Raw genomic sequence first — 17,270 nt, forward strand, 5'->3', positions numbered from 1 at the left:
ATAGTTTTGTTAAAGACTAAAGCAATCACACTCCTCATATGCAACACAAGGAAAAAGAAAAAAATGGAAGCTTATAGGATGTTTAATCATTTTGGTTAGCACTTTTTTAACAAATTAAGGACAAAATGACCTCTAACGACAGTACCAACCCATTATGAGATCAGAATGGTTGAGCAGTTGATAACAGAGCAGGAAAAACTCAAGTATTTGATTAGAATCTATTCTGGTTTGGGGAGAAACTGGTTATGTGTTTATAGCAAGGGATGGCAGTGAAATACTTTACATTCCAGCAATAACTGAAAGGGATGTTAAATCGCAGAAGTCTTCTGAGGCAAATGCCTTAATGCCATAGAGTCATGTTCTCTTCCATCAGTCCTAACCACCGGGCTCCCAGGAGTAGACAGAACAACATCCTCTGCTTGGCAGTAGGATTCTTACCTGGAAAGATGTGGCAGAGTCCTGGTACCAGACAATATGCCTTGTAAGGGTTAGGATTAAAATTTTCAACAGTAAAAAAAAAAGAACCTCATACATACACAGTTACTTTTTCATAAACAGAGACTGGAACACAGGACTCTTTTTCCTCCTCCCTGTCACAGATCCCATAGCCATGCACTAAACTCTCCACAAAACAGCAAGGGGAGTCTAACTGGGTATTTCACTGTGGAGTCTGTGTCTCTGTGTCAAGCACTGCGCACACTGACCTCTTTGTAGACTTTGCCCCTATTAGCATTTGGCACCACTACAACTGCTCCTGGCGTGTTCCTCTAAGGGTAATGTCCACGTTGGAAGAAAGACGCTGATGAAGCACAAGGACTCAAAGAAGAACTATGAACGTGATGAAAGGCTTAGCTAGTACAAAAGCAGGCAACTCATTTATTTTACTGTCAGAAAGGTTAAGAAGCAATTCACAATAGTCTAGCAGTACTCTAATGGGAGAAACAGAAATTGGATGCTACTGGGTCTGTAAGTCTACCAGCAAAAAAAAAACCTGAAGCTCCAGAAGCTGGATGACAAGGCTACACAAATTCCTACCAGGAAAGAGGAACAAAATTTTAACACTGACAGTAAACAACCATGGAAAAAAAATACGAAATATTCTGGGAGATCACCTCCATCACTTCCAATTTTTAAACTAAGGTGTATTCCCTCCCCTCAAAAAACACGCATAGGTCAAACAGAAACTAGTTCATGCAACCAGCAAAGAGTGTGTTGAAGGAGTCTTTGTCCCTGAAGGAGGCTTTTATCTCAGTATTTCTGACCGCAACCAACACTGGATAATCAAGAGCATGCTAAGCCTTTCAGCTTTATGAAAGCCAATTTTGGCTGTAAAACTTTACAGAAAACAACAAAGGAATGACAAACCCAGTAAGATAGGCTGTGCCAAATCTCAAAATAAGCAAAAGCTTCTCAACACTGATTTTTCTCTACTGATAGGCTGAAGGCATGATTAACATCTACAACGTTATGGAAAGCCAATTGGTCACTGGAAGATGCTGAAAAAATGGAGAAGGTCCAGCAGAAAGCTACCAAAAGCATTATAAGGGAAGAGAACTGGACCTAAGAAAAAAAAAGACTGAAAGAATGGGGTTTGTTCAGCCAAAAGAGCAGAAAGCTCAGAGATCTAATCAGTCTTCCAATACATAGGAAGTAGTTATAAAGCAGGTACTCTCTACAGAAGGATACTTGCTGTATGTACAGGATATATACGATATAATATCTGATGTATACCTACAGGTGGATTTGTTGTACCACCATCTGCTTCTTAAGTGCATACCCCTGGATCTCTATCTTTCCTCTAGAAACAAATCCATGCCCAAAGGAAATCACTATTCATTGCTAACACTGCAATATAATTTTTATGGGGGTTTTGAGACAATTCAGGAGCCCTGAAATCAAAATAATATATTTTTGTCCCTGTTAAATGTAGGTCTGCAAGCCAAGTTTACTTTACTTAGCTCTGAATGTGTTTCTGTAAGCATTTGAATCTCAGTCTACCCATAGTTTCCCATCTCTTTGTCATAGTGACCAAACTCTGCAACGCAGCTTCAGTCCAGGCCTCACTAATATATTGTTTTTCATTTTCTTTTTTAAAACAGAAAAAAGAAAGGGAAAAACAAACAAAAACAGAAAACAAAAAAAAAAAAAAAAACAAAAAAACAAAAAACAAACAAACCATAAACCCCAAACCAACAAAAACCACCACATTCAACAGCATGGTCCTTTTAAATAACTATACCCCAGTTCTTTTGTTGTTGTTAATTACACACACATCCCATACCAACTTCAGGTATGCAACTGACAAATGTTATTTCTCTTTTTAGTGTAGTTGGTATCTCCAATTTAATCCTTTATTTGTGGTCTCGATTTTCAATAGCAGAGAACACAAAACAAACATTTTTTTGCTTACACTCCAAAGTATAAACAATAGTAATCTCAAAGTGTACAGAGGGCAAATGAATTGCAACAGTGGCATTTAGTCTCTTCCACACATTCCTAGGAATGCAGTGAGCTCTGCTTTCAAACTGCCAAACTACTCAGAACACTTAAAACATTTTACAAAGAAAGAATAGAAAATTAATAACATCCTGGAAGTTAAATACTCTTAATAGAAATTGCTCAAAGACTTCCTCTTTTTCTGAATGAAACAGGAAGTTACAGAAGGCATGCAACACACTAATTGTACATCACAGTGCATGATTTATTTCTTTTTATTCTGGAGAGTGAATGTGTCTAGAAATGTAACATATTCTGAAAGTACTGTTTTAAATATATCAAATTTTAATGGTCTAGAATGGTAAAAAAATAAATTTAAAAAATTGGCAGGAAAAATAAATAAATTCTGCAAACAGCAGCTTTAACCCATGTTTTAGGGAAGGAGTTGCTAACTATAATACTGTTTTAGCAGCTTATCTATGCCCAGAATAAAAGCCATAGATTGACATAAACCCAAGAATAACATTCTCCGTGTTTTATTCCACCACAATTGTCAATAACAATAACTCAATTATTAAAGTACTACATTGACTGAGATGACCACAGTCCTTGCTTAACATACAGCACATCTTAGCAACCTCTGCAAAAAACACACAACTAACCCAAATCAGCAAGAGAAAAGCATACCCACTTATGTAACCAGCTAAAACTTTACAGAGAATATTCTTAGAACATATTTTGTTTATGGGACTTCAATTCCAGTACCCCATATAACACACCTGCAGCCATATCTGGAAATAAAATGTATTTTCCTAAACAATAACTTACAAGGCATGCTTTCTGTAAAATCACTGCAATTTTGAAGTCATTCTTTGAGGCACAATGTTTTTCAAAATCAGGCTCAAGTAACTTAAAAGGTAAGTAGAAACTATTTACTTCATTTTTCATGCTATTCACAATAAATAGCATAAAGTCTTTCTTTCTTGTTCTGCTGGTATGTTTAAAAAAACGTATTTACTCTTAAGCTTCAGCATCATTTTGATGCACAATTTAAAATATTCTCATCCCTAAAATGACATAGCTGTATTTAGAAAATACACATGTATTTGCTTTTCAAAATAAAATCTAAAGTTTTCCTTAAAAATGCAGATTTCTATCAATGGCAGCAGGGATCATCACAGTACTACAACAAAAACTGTAGTATTTCACCATTTAAAAGATCTTCTGCAAAACAGTAAGGAAAAACAGCTCCTAATATTTGGATTTTTAAAAATTATTAATCTGAAGTATGTCATGCAGTAAATTGTCAGAGCTGAATTACAAGCCAAGACCCAACTGCAAACACAGATGGGTTCCCTAAATGTCATGGAGTCTGGAGCCAGCCAGTCCCCTTCAGTCAGGGGGCCCAAACAGGAGGCAGTGAAATTCCTATAAATGAGTGAGAATTACAGGAGATGCCCTACAGCAGATTTGGAAAGGGCAGCATCTTCACAGCAGATCTTTAACCCAGCAGATCTCAGGGTATTCAAAGGAGCAATGCTTTTTTGAGTCATAGATAACACTGACACTTGGAAAAAATCCTTGTTCTTAGAAGTCAGGCTGAGGTGAGGAGAGGAGCAATGTACTTTACATACCAGAGTGGTAATGCATCTATCACAATACAGCTGCATCATGTAATTTTTTTAGCAATGTTAGTTTTTACATTGGCAAGCACTAGGTGACTGTAGATTCTACCACTTAAGTACGTGATTCAACAAGACATAACATTACTGACACTCTCATTATTAGAAAGTGACTACCTGTGACTTAAGTCTGTAGCAATTCAGAAATTAAGAGGGAAATATGTTTATACTCTCAAGCACCCACTGAGGCACTCCTGGCTCATTTGCCAGGCTATTCAGTGCACAATTAATCATTAATTCCACAAAGCACCTACCTGCCAAACCAAGTGCTCCTTTACAACAGCTGTACCTGATAGACAGACGCTCAGCACAATCGTATGAGATGCAGAGGTCAAGACGCTGGCAACTATAGCATCTCTCATGTTGAAGGGCAGCATGGTATATACCACAAAAATAATGAACAAGAAAAATGACACCTGTGCAAGACAGCAAGACAAAAAAGAAACATGTCAAATTCACTTCGAAATAACACTGAAGAAATAGCATTTAATTTTTAACTGTCTTTAGCGTAAGGTTGCACACCAATTTTTTTTTACAGGAGATTTACTATTAACAGTAGAAAATCAATTTAGGAAAAATTCATTTAAAAAAATGTTGGAAATTTTACATTATATTTAAGAACTACATTTTAAGATCCTATATTATTGTTCAAGAAGTACACAAAAACCCCAAATATTTCAAATTAAACTTAAAATTTATCTTTTAAAATTTTAAGTTCATTAACACTCTGTTTACAGATAGCATACAGTTCTCCTGGGTCTGGTGGTTTTTGATTGTGAACTGCATTACAAAACAACTGGCCAAACCCCTCCACATGGCCTCAATTTCAATGCAGAGAAATTCTGTTCATCCTGATGCAGTCAAAATTCATAATTTAATATAACATTAAGCAAAAATACCCAAGTTCAGCTAAGCATTTTGGTTTAAAAACATTATACTTTATGTCTATATAACTCTTGCCAAATTCCATTAAAACACTACATTTTAAACAAATACATTTATTTGAACATGAACAAAACTACTTCAGACAATCACAGCCCATAAGAAGAATATATTGTCAGCATCTTTCAAGGGGTTCTAGAGTCAAAACTAACTTTATGGAACAAACTCTCCAAATGTACAACCCAACCTGTAACAGCAAAAATTCCTTCTCTATACACACAAAAGGTTATATATTTGATGGTATGCATATGTTCCAACCTACAATATCATTCCTTTGCTATACACACAAAAGGTTATATATTTGATGGTATGCATATGTTCCAACCTCCAACACAGATTTGAGAAAATGTAACTAGATTTGGGGGACAGATTTTGCACACATAAGTAAGTAGGCAATCCTGAAAATGCGCCAAATTGCATGTAATTATAACCCTACATAAGCCTCTCCATCAGTTTTAGTTGACTTACAAGCCTATTAACCATCTAACAATTGTGTACACACAGTATTTAACTCAGAAAGCTCTCAAGCAGGTATAAGCAATAACAATTTGCTGCTCACTTTCCTTATTGTTAGTTTGTTTTCTTCACATCTGCATGTGATGATTACATACTCAAAACTGAACTCTAGTGTATGCTTATCTACAAGACAGTGGAGGCATTCTTCTCCATCATGGACACAGAATTGGATGGAGCAGGAAGTCCCCTTCTCCACTCTCCTTTCCCCAGCTCTTCCATTACTTTAATCCAACTCCTTCCAGACCACTCATACTGCCCAACCATCCCATATGTTCAGGAGTCAGTGTTCAATGGCATGAAACACAACAGAACTGCAAAGGGCACAAGGGATAATAAAATAAAGTAACAAAAAAGCGTCTCTAGTCTTTCAATCTACCAGCAGATAGCACAAGCTAATGAAAGTCTGGTATCTGTTTAGTTTCTGCCCTCCCTAGTTTTAACTGAGATCAAATGTTAATAAAAACAACAGCAAAGAAAAGGGTTCACAAACTTGGTCTAGATAACGTAAGGGTTATGTACGCATGATGTTTTCAAATTGTCCTGGCTGGGTAAAAATCAACTGTGATACTGAGAGAACTAACTGATAGTCTCAAAACTTGGGAAAGACGTAGATGTAGAAAGTTCCAGCATCTGCCTTTGAAAGGCTGATGAAAAGGCTGACAAATTATGAACTGGTCAGCTTAGGTTCAATTCCTGGAGAAATAACAGACCAAAAAATAAGCAATTCATACTCATGAGTTCTGAAAGCTAACAAAAATGTAAGTAATAGCCAACGTTATTTTGCTGAGAACCAATCATGTTAAAGCAATCATCTTCTGTCACAGTAACAGGCATCAGGGTAGGGGGGAAAACCTGAACAATTAGTTATGCAGCAACAAGAATGTGAAAGATCCCCTAACATAGGCATAAGATGAATGAATGTCAGAGGCAACATACCTCACCAGCATGTAAGACCAGATGCCTAAGACATGTTTACAGTTAAAAAACATTTTGAAGGAAAATCCTGGACCCTAGTCCTCAAAGAAGGATTTCAAATGCTTCCAATCCCAGTGACTTTTCATGAAAACAAGGTTTTGCTGTTCCTAAATTTAGCGTTCTAATTTACTAGGGCGAATATGGCATTTACATATTTGTGAGAATTTTATGATTAGAAAATAAAAAATTACTCTTGTCTGTCTTGTATTCAAAAAATAGAACTTGCATATTTTCTATGTTTAAATATGGTTTGAATAAATAATCCACCCCAACTGTGAGGTATATGCTACATAATTACTAGAACTCATTAGCGACATAAGATATAATACGACACTGGTGCTTTTCAACTTTGACATAAAACAGACTGGTAAGCACATAAAAAAAGATTTGGTATATTTCAGTGCTTCTAGTGGTATCAGCTGCATCAGCTCCGAATTTGTTATACTGCTGTAAACAAATATCCTTTCTTTAAATTACCCCACTACTTTCCTTACTCAAAATAAATGGGTAATTTCAACCTTCCACAACTAAAGACAGAGTTCTCAGAAGTGTCAACCCCTCTTGACATTACATATTCAGATATCAAATTCTTCATTACTCAGCATCAAGAAGGCTGAATTGGATTGGAACTATGTTAAAGAGCACTTGATAACAAATTTACTTGTCAATCCTTACATTTGCATCTTGAAATATGGGTCTGAGAATACTGTTCTAAAGCAGGAGATATATTAGTCATGCTAAGACAGAAACTCATCCAAAATGCACATCAAGAATGGCTCTTGTCAATATCTCTTGATTCTTGGCCCCAATCCTTTTCTCCTATTTCAAGTAGTGGTCTAATGTCCCAGGGAGTTGAGAGCTCTGTTTAACACAGAGGTTTCTTTTCTTTTTTTTTTTTTTTTTTCCCAAGAATATTCTCCCCGAGTACCCTGAAATAAGATGCTTCTACCCTTCATCTGCTATCTCTGATAGCAGGCATACACAGTATGCAAGGCTCTGGACCTTTCAACGTATTTCAGAATGTTGCTGTATTTAAGTTTGATACCGTAGAAGTCAATACTCAAATGCTTCTGAGTACAGTGGTTCTTAAGGTAGAAAGAGAAGACAGGCTTTCTGGAGTCACATTTCGCAGAACAAACAGCAGTCCTTGACCCTTTTCATGATCTTTTTGTGAGAATTAACAAAATATTGCTCATACAAGCACTTGAAAGACCACAAAGGATGCCATTATCCCATTACAAGAGTTGCCAATGTGTTTCACTGCATGTCTGCTCTTGGTGTGTCAGTAAACACTATTAATTTACAGTGCACTATTTTTGTCAATATCAAAAGAAGCCTGTTCCACCAAAGTGGGCCATAGCCACAAAACCTACCACTGTTTTGAAACTGCGTTGGAAGCAGTCTTTGATGTGAGTCATCACTACAACTGCCTAGTTGAAACATGAGATGCTTTTTGTCCTGATCTGAACTTAGACTGCTTTAGGAATTTGATTCTCAGAGACTTCTTCAATGAGCTCACGTTATCCCCAACTTAGAATGAGAAGTATTTGGGCATTGATGGTATGCCTTATATATAGCACATAGCATTCACATTTGATTAACATTGAAGTAACATCTTACAGAGAAGTATGTGGTTTTCCTGCTTTGATTAAGTGGTATCCAGTACTCTTGCCCATTATCTTTGACTGTCAGAGTTAGCAAACTCTGAGTGTGTTTGCTGCTCGCTGTATCTCTTCTCCCACACTTCAACAGTGCCACGTTTTCATCTGCTATGTAAGCAGTTCTTTTCCACCACGATTTAAAGGATGATGAGCTGCCATAGTGTGGCTGTCTAGATATATCATGAGTGTGAAAGGCAGTGAAAGCTCTCATACAGATTGCTGTAGTGATGCCATTAGAGAGACTTGGACACCAAATGGTATAACCACAGCATGGCGTGGGATATCACCGATGATATTCACATTCATTCTTGTCACAGAATACAACATAAAAATATAGTTAAGCAACTTCATGCATCTTTCAAAATGTAGTTCCTTCTTTAAATCAGCCCATTCTGAACATCTTTAATGATGTCATTTTTGCTCCAGGGTCTCCCAGATGTACGTTGGCCACTTCAGCCTCTGACCTGTCTATAACGGTAACAGTGACCAAGGAGAACTGGTATGAAGTTGATAATACTTGGTGTTTCACAGGCACTGTCATTGGAAAGGTCACTGATTTGGACTGTGATGGCACAAACTGCAGTGGACCTAACCTGGTTTTGGAGCCCATAGACCCAACCTGTTCTCAGAAACTTTGGCTCCCTAGTGTCATCAGTTTCTACTCTGAATGGCAGTGCCTTAATTCTAGAGAGTATCTGGAGTAGAAAGTTTAATATATTTTACAGATTAAAATTGTCTTTCCTAGCATATAGGGTACCACAGGGGATTTTGCTTTTGACACTGAGAACAACTGTACAAAGAGATACTAATAATTTATTTTATACAAATTAAGTTCCAACAATGACTCATAGTTTCCCAGCTAGACAGCCTTTTAAAGATTGTGCTAAATGGTTAATCATAACCAGCTTGGCATCATGTGTAAAATTCACTCAACTTAATGCTACTCTGACCAGAATTTCCCCTTGATGTGTATGACATTTTGGCACTGAAGCAGGCACGCAAATCTAAATGTGCTGTTTCAGTGTAAGTTAGGGGAAGGTGCTGCTTTGGATAAAGCAGTAATGAGGCTTCAGCTAATATCTGTAGCTCTTTGGGATGACTTCTTACGCACAAGTGTAATCATAGCAAAATGGTTGGGAAAAGAGTGCTATTCACTGTGTAACCAGAAAAGAACCTGTTCCCATAATTAAACTGTTAAAATACAAACATTCACACAAAGTTGGCCAGTCCACTACAGGATCACTTTTAGAGATTTTTCAAGATCAGCTTCCTCCTTATTGTGTAAAGGGAGTCAAAATTCATCAGGCAGTTAGAATAAAAGGGCACTGAATTAAACTAGTAGATTAACTTGAAACACATGAAAAGAAAGTACATCTTTACCTGGCAGATAGTGACCTTCTTGAACTTTCTGCCGCTGGAGGCCATAATGTACCAGCAAGTTCAAAAAGAGATTAAACAAATTCACTAATAACTTGGCCATAAACCAATAATAAAAAGACAGGGTAGGAACATACCCTCTGATATTGCTAATACAAGTGTGGAGCCTGACAAGGTATGAAACTAACAGGCCAAAAAAGTGATCAAACTTGTGTGCTGCCTTTTAATAGCAGGTTCTCTTGCCATTCTTGGAGACAGAATGGACTGTGGTCTGTTCCCACAGATCTTGTGCTCTTGTGCTGAGCCAAGCCAAGAGGAAAAGGGGAAAGGGGAAGAAGAAAGGGGGATGAGAGAACACTTATACACACTATACACCCTGACTTTAAAATAAAGCAAGGTTGTTCAGAACTGTTTTAATTCATGTAAAACAAATGTTTCTTAAGAGTTAGTCATGCCATAAACCTCAAGAATAAAATCAACAAGGAAGACTTTACTTGTGATTTACTCCACAAAATTATGTCCACAATAAATTATTACTTCACCCATTTTTACTAAACATAAACTTTATTTTCCAATAATTATCACAGAAGTAGTAAACAACCCTGTAAATCATGCCTTGTCCTTAATCATGGAGAACTCTCAAACTAATAATCCTTTTCTTTTGTGCAGAGGTCCAGATTTAAATGTCATCAGGAAACAAAATAATTACAGCCTCTGCCAAAAAATCAACCACAACCATTAGCAAAATAGGAAAGAATAAAAGCAAGTTCACTGCAGGAAAATGGGTATTTTTAAAATAACTGTGCAATAAGAGACCTTCAAATGTGCTGCTAAAATCACAGATTAAAGCAATAATAAGATGAAACACTCCAGAAAAGGAGGGAAAATTCATGTGAGATAATCAAGATATAATCTGATAGCGTGTTGTCTACTGTGTGATTGCTTTTTATGGCACAGAATCTTTCCTTTCACTGGATGGGATCAGTAAGAATGATATGGAATCTGGAAGGAGTGACCCAAGGATCCATAATAACTTTTGGTCCTTTCTGCTACAGAAAGAGGGGACTGAGCTACTGTCATCTCTAGCAATTTTAAGATTATTCCTGAACACGGTTGAAAAAGAAAGAATTTGGTTCACTCTGTAATGCCCATTTTCACTATTATTCTCTTTCACTCTATCTCACTGCGCTGCAAGCAGAAACACAACTTCATAAGGCACTATACAGCCCAACAATGGCCTGTGTTTGCAGTGATTTGAGTCTCTAAGTGGATCAGGAGACAGTAAGCTATGCCTTTGTTTTCTTCAGTGATGAGAAGTGAAAAGCATCAGAGAGAGAGAATGTGTTGCTCATCCTTATTATTATTCCCTCATATGTTTTGCCTATAATATTAAGACCAGAAACCTACAACAACAGTAACTCCTGATATCACAGCTAGAATTTTCTCTTGAAGGGACAGCTGATACCCTAGTCTTCCCATGCCACTGTAAAAGAAAACCAGACACATTTTATTCTGACTAGGACTATGGTGCATCCCCTTTGGAATAATACCACACAATTCTAAAGTATACTGCAATTAAATTAATGTGTTTAAACGTGAAAAATCAAAAGACATCCAAATGATCATACGGTATATGTAAACAGACTGAAGTCTAAAGCAATAAAAAATCATTTCACTCAGACTACTAAGGAGGAAATTTTACAACACCCAAGCACTTGTGCCTCAAATTTAAAAGGAGTTTAATAAAAATATATATTGAAAACATTATCCAAGCTGCCCTAAAAATGAAGAAACTTACACAACTGAGAAAGAAGCATAAATTGCCTAAAAACCTAACTGGCTAGAAAGGATGTGAAAGTCCATGCAAAAATATGCATGCTTGCACATTCACAAAAAATATGACCAATGACAGAAATTAGTTGAAATCAGAAATCCAATAAGGGCAAAAGATGAATACACTACATTTCAGGAGATCCAAGGAGTTTTTTCTGCATGTTAAGCATGAAGGGAGTCTAACAGTGAATCTGATCAACTTATGAGAGACTGTAAAACAGTTTATTATAATAAAAGAAAAGCAGAACCATAAAATAAAAATGGTTATTCTCTCTTAAGGGAAAAGCTAAATTATATATTTACATTATGCTAAAGAATAATTGAGGTTCCTAAATATCAGCTCATGAGTATAGAAAGCCACAGACACCAATGCTGAGACATTTTTAAACAACAGGTCCGATAAACTATTCTCAAGCACCCTATAAAAATTCTGGATTACATATGTTGATTTTCTGTATTTCCCAGATACTAGAACAGTTCCAGAGAACTGGAGGCAAACTGGATTGGTAAAAGGTAAAAACAGAAGGTGAAAAACAGTAAATAATAAATGGTCAACTTTTACACTGACGTGACTGTGTTGGAGCATTCAGAGAAGTTTTCAACATCTTTCTAAATGCTTTGTAAAAGGAAACGGAATAGTAATGTGGCAATGTTTGATGGGATTCTAATATTATTCAGAGTATGCAGAAGCAACAACACCTGGGAAAAGTTGCAAAAGTGTCTCACATTACTGTGACTGGGCCGTAAAATTGCAGATGAAATCGAACATAATAAATGGGGAAAACAACCTTAACTTACAAAAGCAGACTTCCCCCCAGTTCCTAGAATCTCAGACAAAAAAAAAATAAAATACAGGAGTCACTGTGATCAGTTCTTCGGAAAACAAAAAAAAAAAAAATCACACACACAAAAACCAAAAGCAAAACCAAAAAACCCAAAAAGAAAAAAAAAAAAAAACAGCCAAACCAAACCAAACAAAAAACCCCACCAAATTACAGCAGTGGTTGAAAAGGCAAATGAAAAGCCAGCAATTATTAGGAAAAGAATAGAGAATCCAGCATCTTGATGACATTGTATGAAGCCATGGTGTGCATAGTTCTTGAATAGCTCTTGAAAAAATCCAAAGAACAAACCCTATGTTGATGACATCTCCCCTAAGCCTTCTCTTCCCCAGGCTGAACTGCCGCACCTCTCAGCCTTTTTTTCAAACGAAAGATGTTCCAGTCCCTCAGTCATCTTTGTGGCTCTTCCCTGAACTTGCTCCAGTAAAACTGTGGTGCTCAGGACTGGACCCAGAACTGCAGATTTGGCACCACCAGCACTGGGGGGGGGAGGATCACCTCCCTCAGTGTGCTAGCTTGGTTCCTCCTAATGTACCCCAGGGCATGACTGTATGACCAAGACCAGCAAAGTACCCCCCAAAACTGTGATGAAGTCTATAAACCCTGACAGACTTATGCCTCTGACAGACTGACACACACATTAACAACAGATCAAGAAGCCCTGGAAATCTTTTGTGTTCATGGTTATTAGAGAACCCACCAAGAGCAGTAATTGAAAGTAGAGAAGGGAAAAGCAAGGGTCAGGGTGAGAAGCAAAAATTTATTGCAGCTCAGCAGAGTAACTGCACCTTTGTGTGCTGAGGTGCACAAGATGCTTCAGAGTAAGAAGTACCTATTGTAGGGTACCCAGTAACTCAGCAATTTCCCAGGGAAGGAGGGCATACCTCTTCCTGACCTTATCTACTATCCAGCAGAAGTATGCTAATGCTGATAAGAGCAGTCACTCACTCCCCCAAGAAAGCAGAAGGCCTCCCTTCCTTGAGATACACTAAGGTCAGCAAAGGACAACGTACCACTGGTGAGCTGACATATGCTGTGCAACATATCAGAATGAGAGGAAAATAACCATAAGGGTCATGGTTGGGGTATATCTGATGGAAAAAATTAAAATAGCAAAGAGTTTGAACAAAGGAAACTTGGATTTCCTCTGCACAGATCAATAGTACACAGATCAACAGTGTCATGAAACAGCACAAGACAAAATCTGCTGCAAAGGAAAGACGCAGTAAATTGAAATGACTGTGCGGTATGACTCCACTTACAGAAACCTGAATGGATGGCGTTTTTGCAAATTACATTTTTTTCATAAACATGTATTTTGGGGCAAACCAGACAAGAAACACACGAAATTGCCAAGGAAAGGAGCCTCTGAATGATTGCCATGAAACACTGTGTGTATAGAGTCGTAATAGCATAATATTAATAAAGAGGAAGGAAACATTTCTTCTTTATGAGATCTGCCAAAATAGGACATAACACCACTTTGGAAAATCTTATTAATAATAGAAAACATGCACCTAGAAGAGTATAACGTCAGAAGAATGGACAAAATCATGTTGAAATAATATAAACTTTGAGGGAAAAAAAAGGAAATATCATAGCATTTAATTGTCATAAGGTTAAGTCAGGTTTTGCAGAACTTACCATCCCCTGAGACACCTGCCTTTCCCAAAGGTTTTCAAATCATCTGCTAATTCATTCCCAAAAACTTTAATACAGGGTTACCACTTGGGTTGTTGTGCAGTGCCTTTGGGAAGTCAGCCTTTTGTACTGCTTAGAGCTTGCTATTTGCAACTGTAGCCTGCACATGCCAACCCAAACAGAGCTGCTGTGGTGGGCTCTCATGGGAAAGGATTGCCACTAGCATGGGTATCATCTCTTTTTTCACCTTTTCCCTCTCCTCAGTGATGGCTTTTGGTTTACACAAGGGGATCCAATAATAAACATGAAGAGAGCTTAACAGCCAAGCAGCGTGCAGCACCTGCCCCCAACATAAGCGTGCTCCAGTCAGCACCTACAGCATCACATGCAGGAACAGTGACCTGTGAGTCTGAGCAGATCCTGAAGAAGAACATACAGTCACTATGGGAGAAGTATTACAGGGAGAACCGCCCACTGCACAAGACAGGACACAAAGGGAAGGATGCTTGCTTGCAGTTCCCCTGATAGTTCTCACCCCAGATGGCCACTGGGATGAGAAGTTTGTCCTTTCCCTTTTCAATCTCTCCTAGTTTGTTTCTTCACCACTAGAGTCAATGCATGCCATCAGCTATAAAACTGTCAATAAGTATTTGTGCATGTGAACTTGTCCCAACAACCCTCGGGCAGCATTGTCTTTCCCCTCAACTTTTGCAAAGTGCAAAGTTATTTCCAGCTTTGGAAAATGGTCAGGTTTTGGTAGCCACAAGTCTACAGCCTTTATATGAACCCTGGGGAGCAACAGTGCTAGTAACCTGGATGCTGTTTCCTTATGAATAAAGTAGTGCAGGAATGGGCACGTGCACCAAACCTAGTAATGATGATGACAATCATCATCTCTTTTCCAGTTTTTACATGTAAAAATGGCATGTATTTCACTCATAACCCTCCCCCAAGCAATACAGGAAGAAGGAGGTGGTATTCAAACATTTATTTCCCACCGCCTCATTTTTCAGCCATTTTTAGGTGCACTAATCCCTACTAGATCCATGGGTATAGATCAAAGCTCTCAATTCTCTTACAGGGCTTTAATTTTGATTGCAATTCAAGAAAAAGATGTGGGTAAAATAATTTAATGGTAAATCATAGAAATTCAACCTGTTTTGATAACATAAATAGGCTTTTATTTGAAAAGTTCTGGTCTTTTTTACATGAAGACTGAAAGAAGAAAGAAGATTAAACTGGTGAGAAGTTACACAGAGATTATATTAAGTCTTGAATGTAACCTGACAGCCAAGCAGATTCATCATTAGCACAGTGATCCCAAACTTCTCTCATTGCTTGCCTGTGTATGGACCAAGGTCAAATGATTTCTCAGCCCTGATTTTTCACAATGAGCTTCTTTTTCTCCTAAATCCAACCCTTGTTGTCATAATGGAGCTGATGTTTGTTCTCCAGAAATTTTTAGGGATTTCTTTTGGAATTTTGAGTATAGTGATGTAGAAATTAATCAAAAATTATAGACAATGTCTTTGTTACTGAGAAATTCCCAGATGAATTTCACACATACACACACACACTTTGTTATGAAAATTAAAAATATAATCCTGGTCATTTCTGCAAATAAGTAAATAATTATAAACTGATGTTACTTTAATGGAACATCTGTATTTAAACCAATATTATGTAACATTTAAAGTAACTTTGCAATGGAGAGCAGCAGTAAAGAATATCCTTAGGCTGCGTGATTTTAACAATCTTAATAATCCTGATTTTAAATACAGAGTCCTCCACTTTCTAAATACTGTAAATATTTTTATAAATATGACTAACGTATGCCCAGATACTCATGGACTAGTGATCTGATTTCATGTGCAACTCTTAATTATAGCTATCTTCTAATTACAAAAGGATTCATTATGTAGCTGTAGGATTAGTTAAATGTGGTAGACTAAATTAACCCCAGAAGAATGAATATAGAGAAAAAGTTATTCTAGCCTGTTTTAAAAAGCATGGGGTTTCATCTATCACTGCGTTCTAAATATTAACATTAGTCAACATTAATTTACATGTTATTTTGCAGAAGGTTCCAGCCATTTCAGCTTGCTGAAAGGATTGTGTTACTTGTTTTCACACCTTTCTTTTCACACCTTTCAAATCACAAAGCTCTTTCTCCTCAAAAGTTTTCACTGGAACAATTTGTATGGAACTTTGGGTCCCCAAAGGAAAAAAATGCATACTCACCCCAGAAAACCCCACAACTTCCTAGAAATCAGAACAGCACCTTCCTACAGTGAAATGTGTCTAGGCACACACAACACAGGAAAAATTATCTGACTTTTGCAGCACAATGTTTGGCATGCTTCTCCACTTAACAGAATCGGAGTAAATTAGGATGGAAGGGACCTCTGGAGGTCATCCAGTCCAACCGCCTGGGCTGGTTTCAAAGATAGACAAAGTTCAAATTATTTCATGTAATGGACACAAATCTTGAATTAATTTATTGTTGCCTACCAAAACTGTATGTGCTTTTATACAGTGATGAGTTAATTAGAAGAAAAGTTTTAAACATCAACATATCTTTTAGCAAGAGATAGAGTCTTCTTATCAATAATGATGTTCAAATTTGTAAGTGAACCGCACAAGGGAATTCCCCCAATATGAGAGGAATACTTCTCTTTTTTTGACATATCCAATCCCAAATCACTGACAAAGCCACACCCCTAAATCTAATTAAGTTCCTGCTCTTAGTAGATATGACCAGAGGAAAACAAGTGCCAATATCAGAAGAGTCACAGAGTTTTAAACAATAAATGGTCTCATTCTGCTTAAATTATGCCACAGTCTCACTTAATGGCACAGCACAACTTTGCCCATGAAAAAATAGTGGGAAAATAAAGGCAAGAATTTCCAGATACTGCTGGGATTGAAATGACAAAAAAGGCACTTCAACAGAAGAGTGAAACACAAACTCTTTCCTTGCAGTTATTACAGCGATATAGTAGCGAACCTTTTTTTTTTTTTGCTTTATAATTGTTCACATGCACAGAAATAGATGGAAACCCACAGACATTCACATTAACAGATATGGCTAAATGCTACCTCCTAATAAATGTTTGTGGAGCTATTACAGAAATCAATGGGAACCATGCATGGCTTGTAGCAGAATACAGTCACAAGATAACATTCTCAATATATTTCTGAGAACGCTGACCAACTAAAAGTGAGTGCTCTGTGTCCGATTCAATGTGACTGCTGACCTGATTTATGTGCTAGCAAAATGAAGGAAGCACTTCAGAAGCAGCTGGACTTTACACCACCTCCATAACAGCTGAAGTGAAAAGAAATCTATTCTTGCAGTCAATTTA

The 17,270-nt window shown here is 37.2% G+C and overlaps 2 protein-coding genes across 3 annotated transcripts in view; one reads left to right on the plus strand and one right to left on the minus strand.

Moving 5' to 3' along the window:
- SEMA5A (semaphorin 5A) overlaps positions 1-17,270 on the plus strand; it is an 844,194-nt gene that overhangs the window by 786,534 nt on the left and 40,390 nt on the right. The gene's annotated exons all lie outside the window — the stretch shown is intronic.
- Positions 1-17,270, minus strand: part of ADCY2 (adenylate cyclase 2) — a 217,372-nt gene that overhangs the window by 146,035 nt on the left and 54,067 nt on the right. The window contains exon 3 of one of the 2 annotated variants that reach the window (XM_062610849.1): positions 4,373-4,534. The exons of the other annotated variant lie outside the window; for it this stretch is intronic. Coding sequence (XP_062466833.1) covers positions 4,373-4,534 — 162 coding nt within the window. The remainder of the gene's footprint in view (positions 1-4,372; positions 4,535-17,270) is intronic. 2 annotated transcript variants of the gene reach the window in all.

The sequence above is a fragment of the Pezoporus occidentalis genome, unplaced genomic scaffold, assembly GCF_034315485.1.
Source record: "Pezoporus occidentalis ecotype Australia unplaced genomic scaffold, CSIRO_AGI_Poc_V1 ctg15, whole genome shotgun sequence".
In the NCBI taxonomy this organism is placed as follows: domain Eukaryota; kingdom Metazoa; phylum Chordata; class Aves; order Psittaciformes; family Psittacidae; genus Pezoporus; species Pezoporus occidentalis.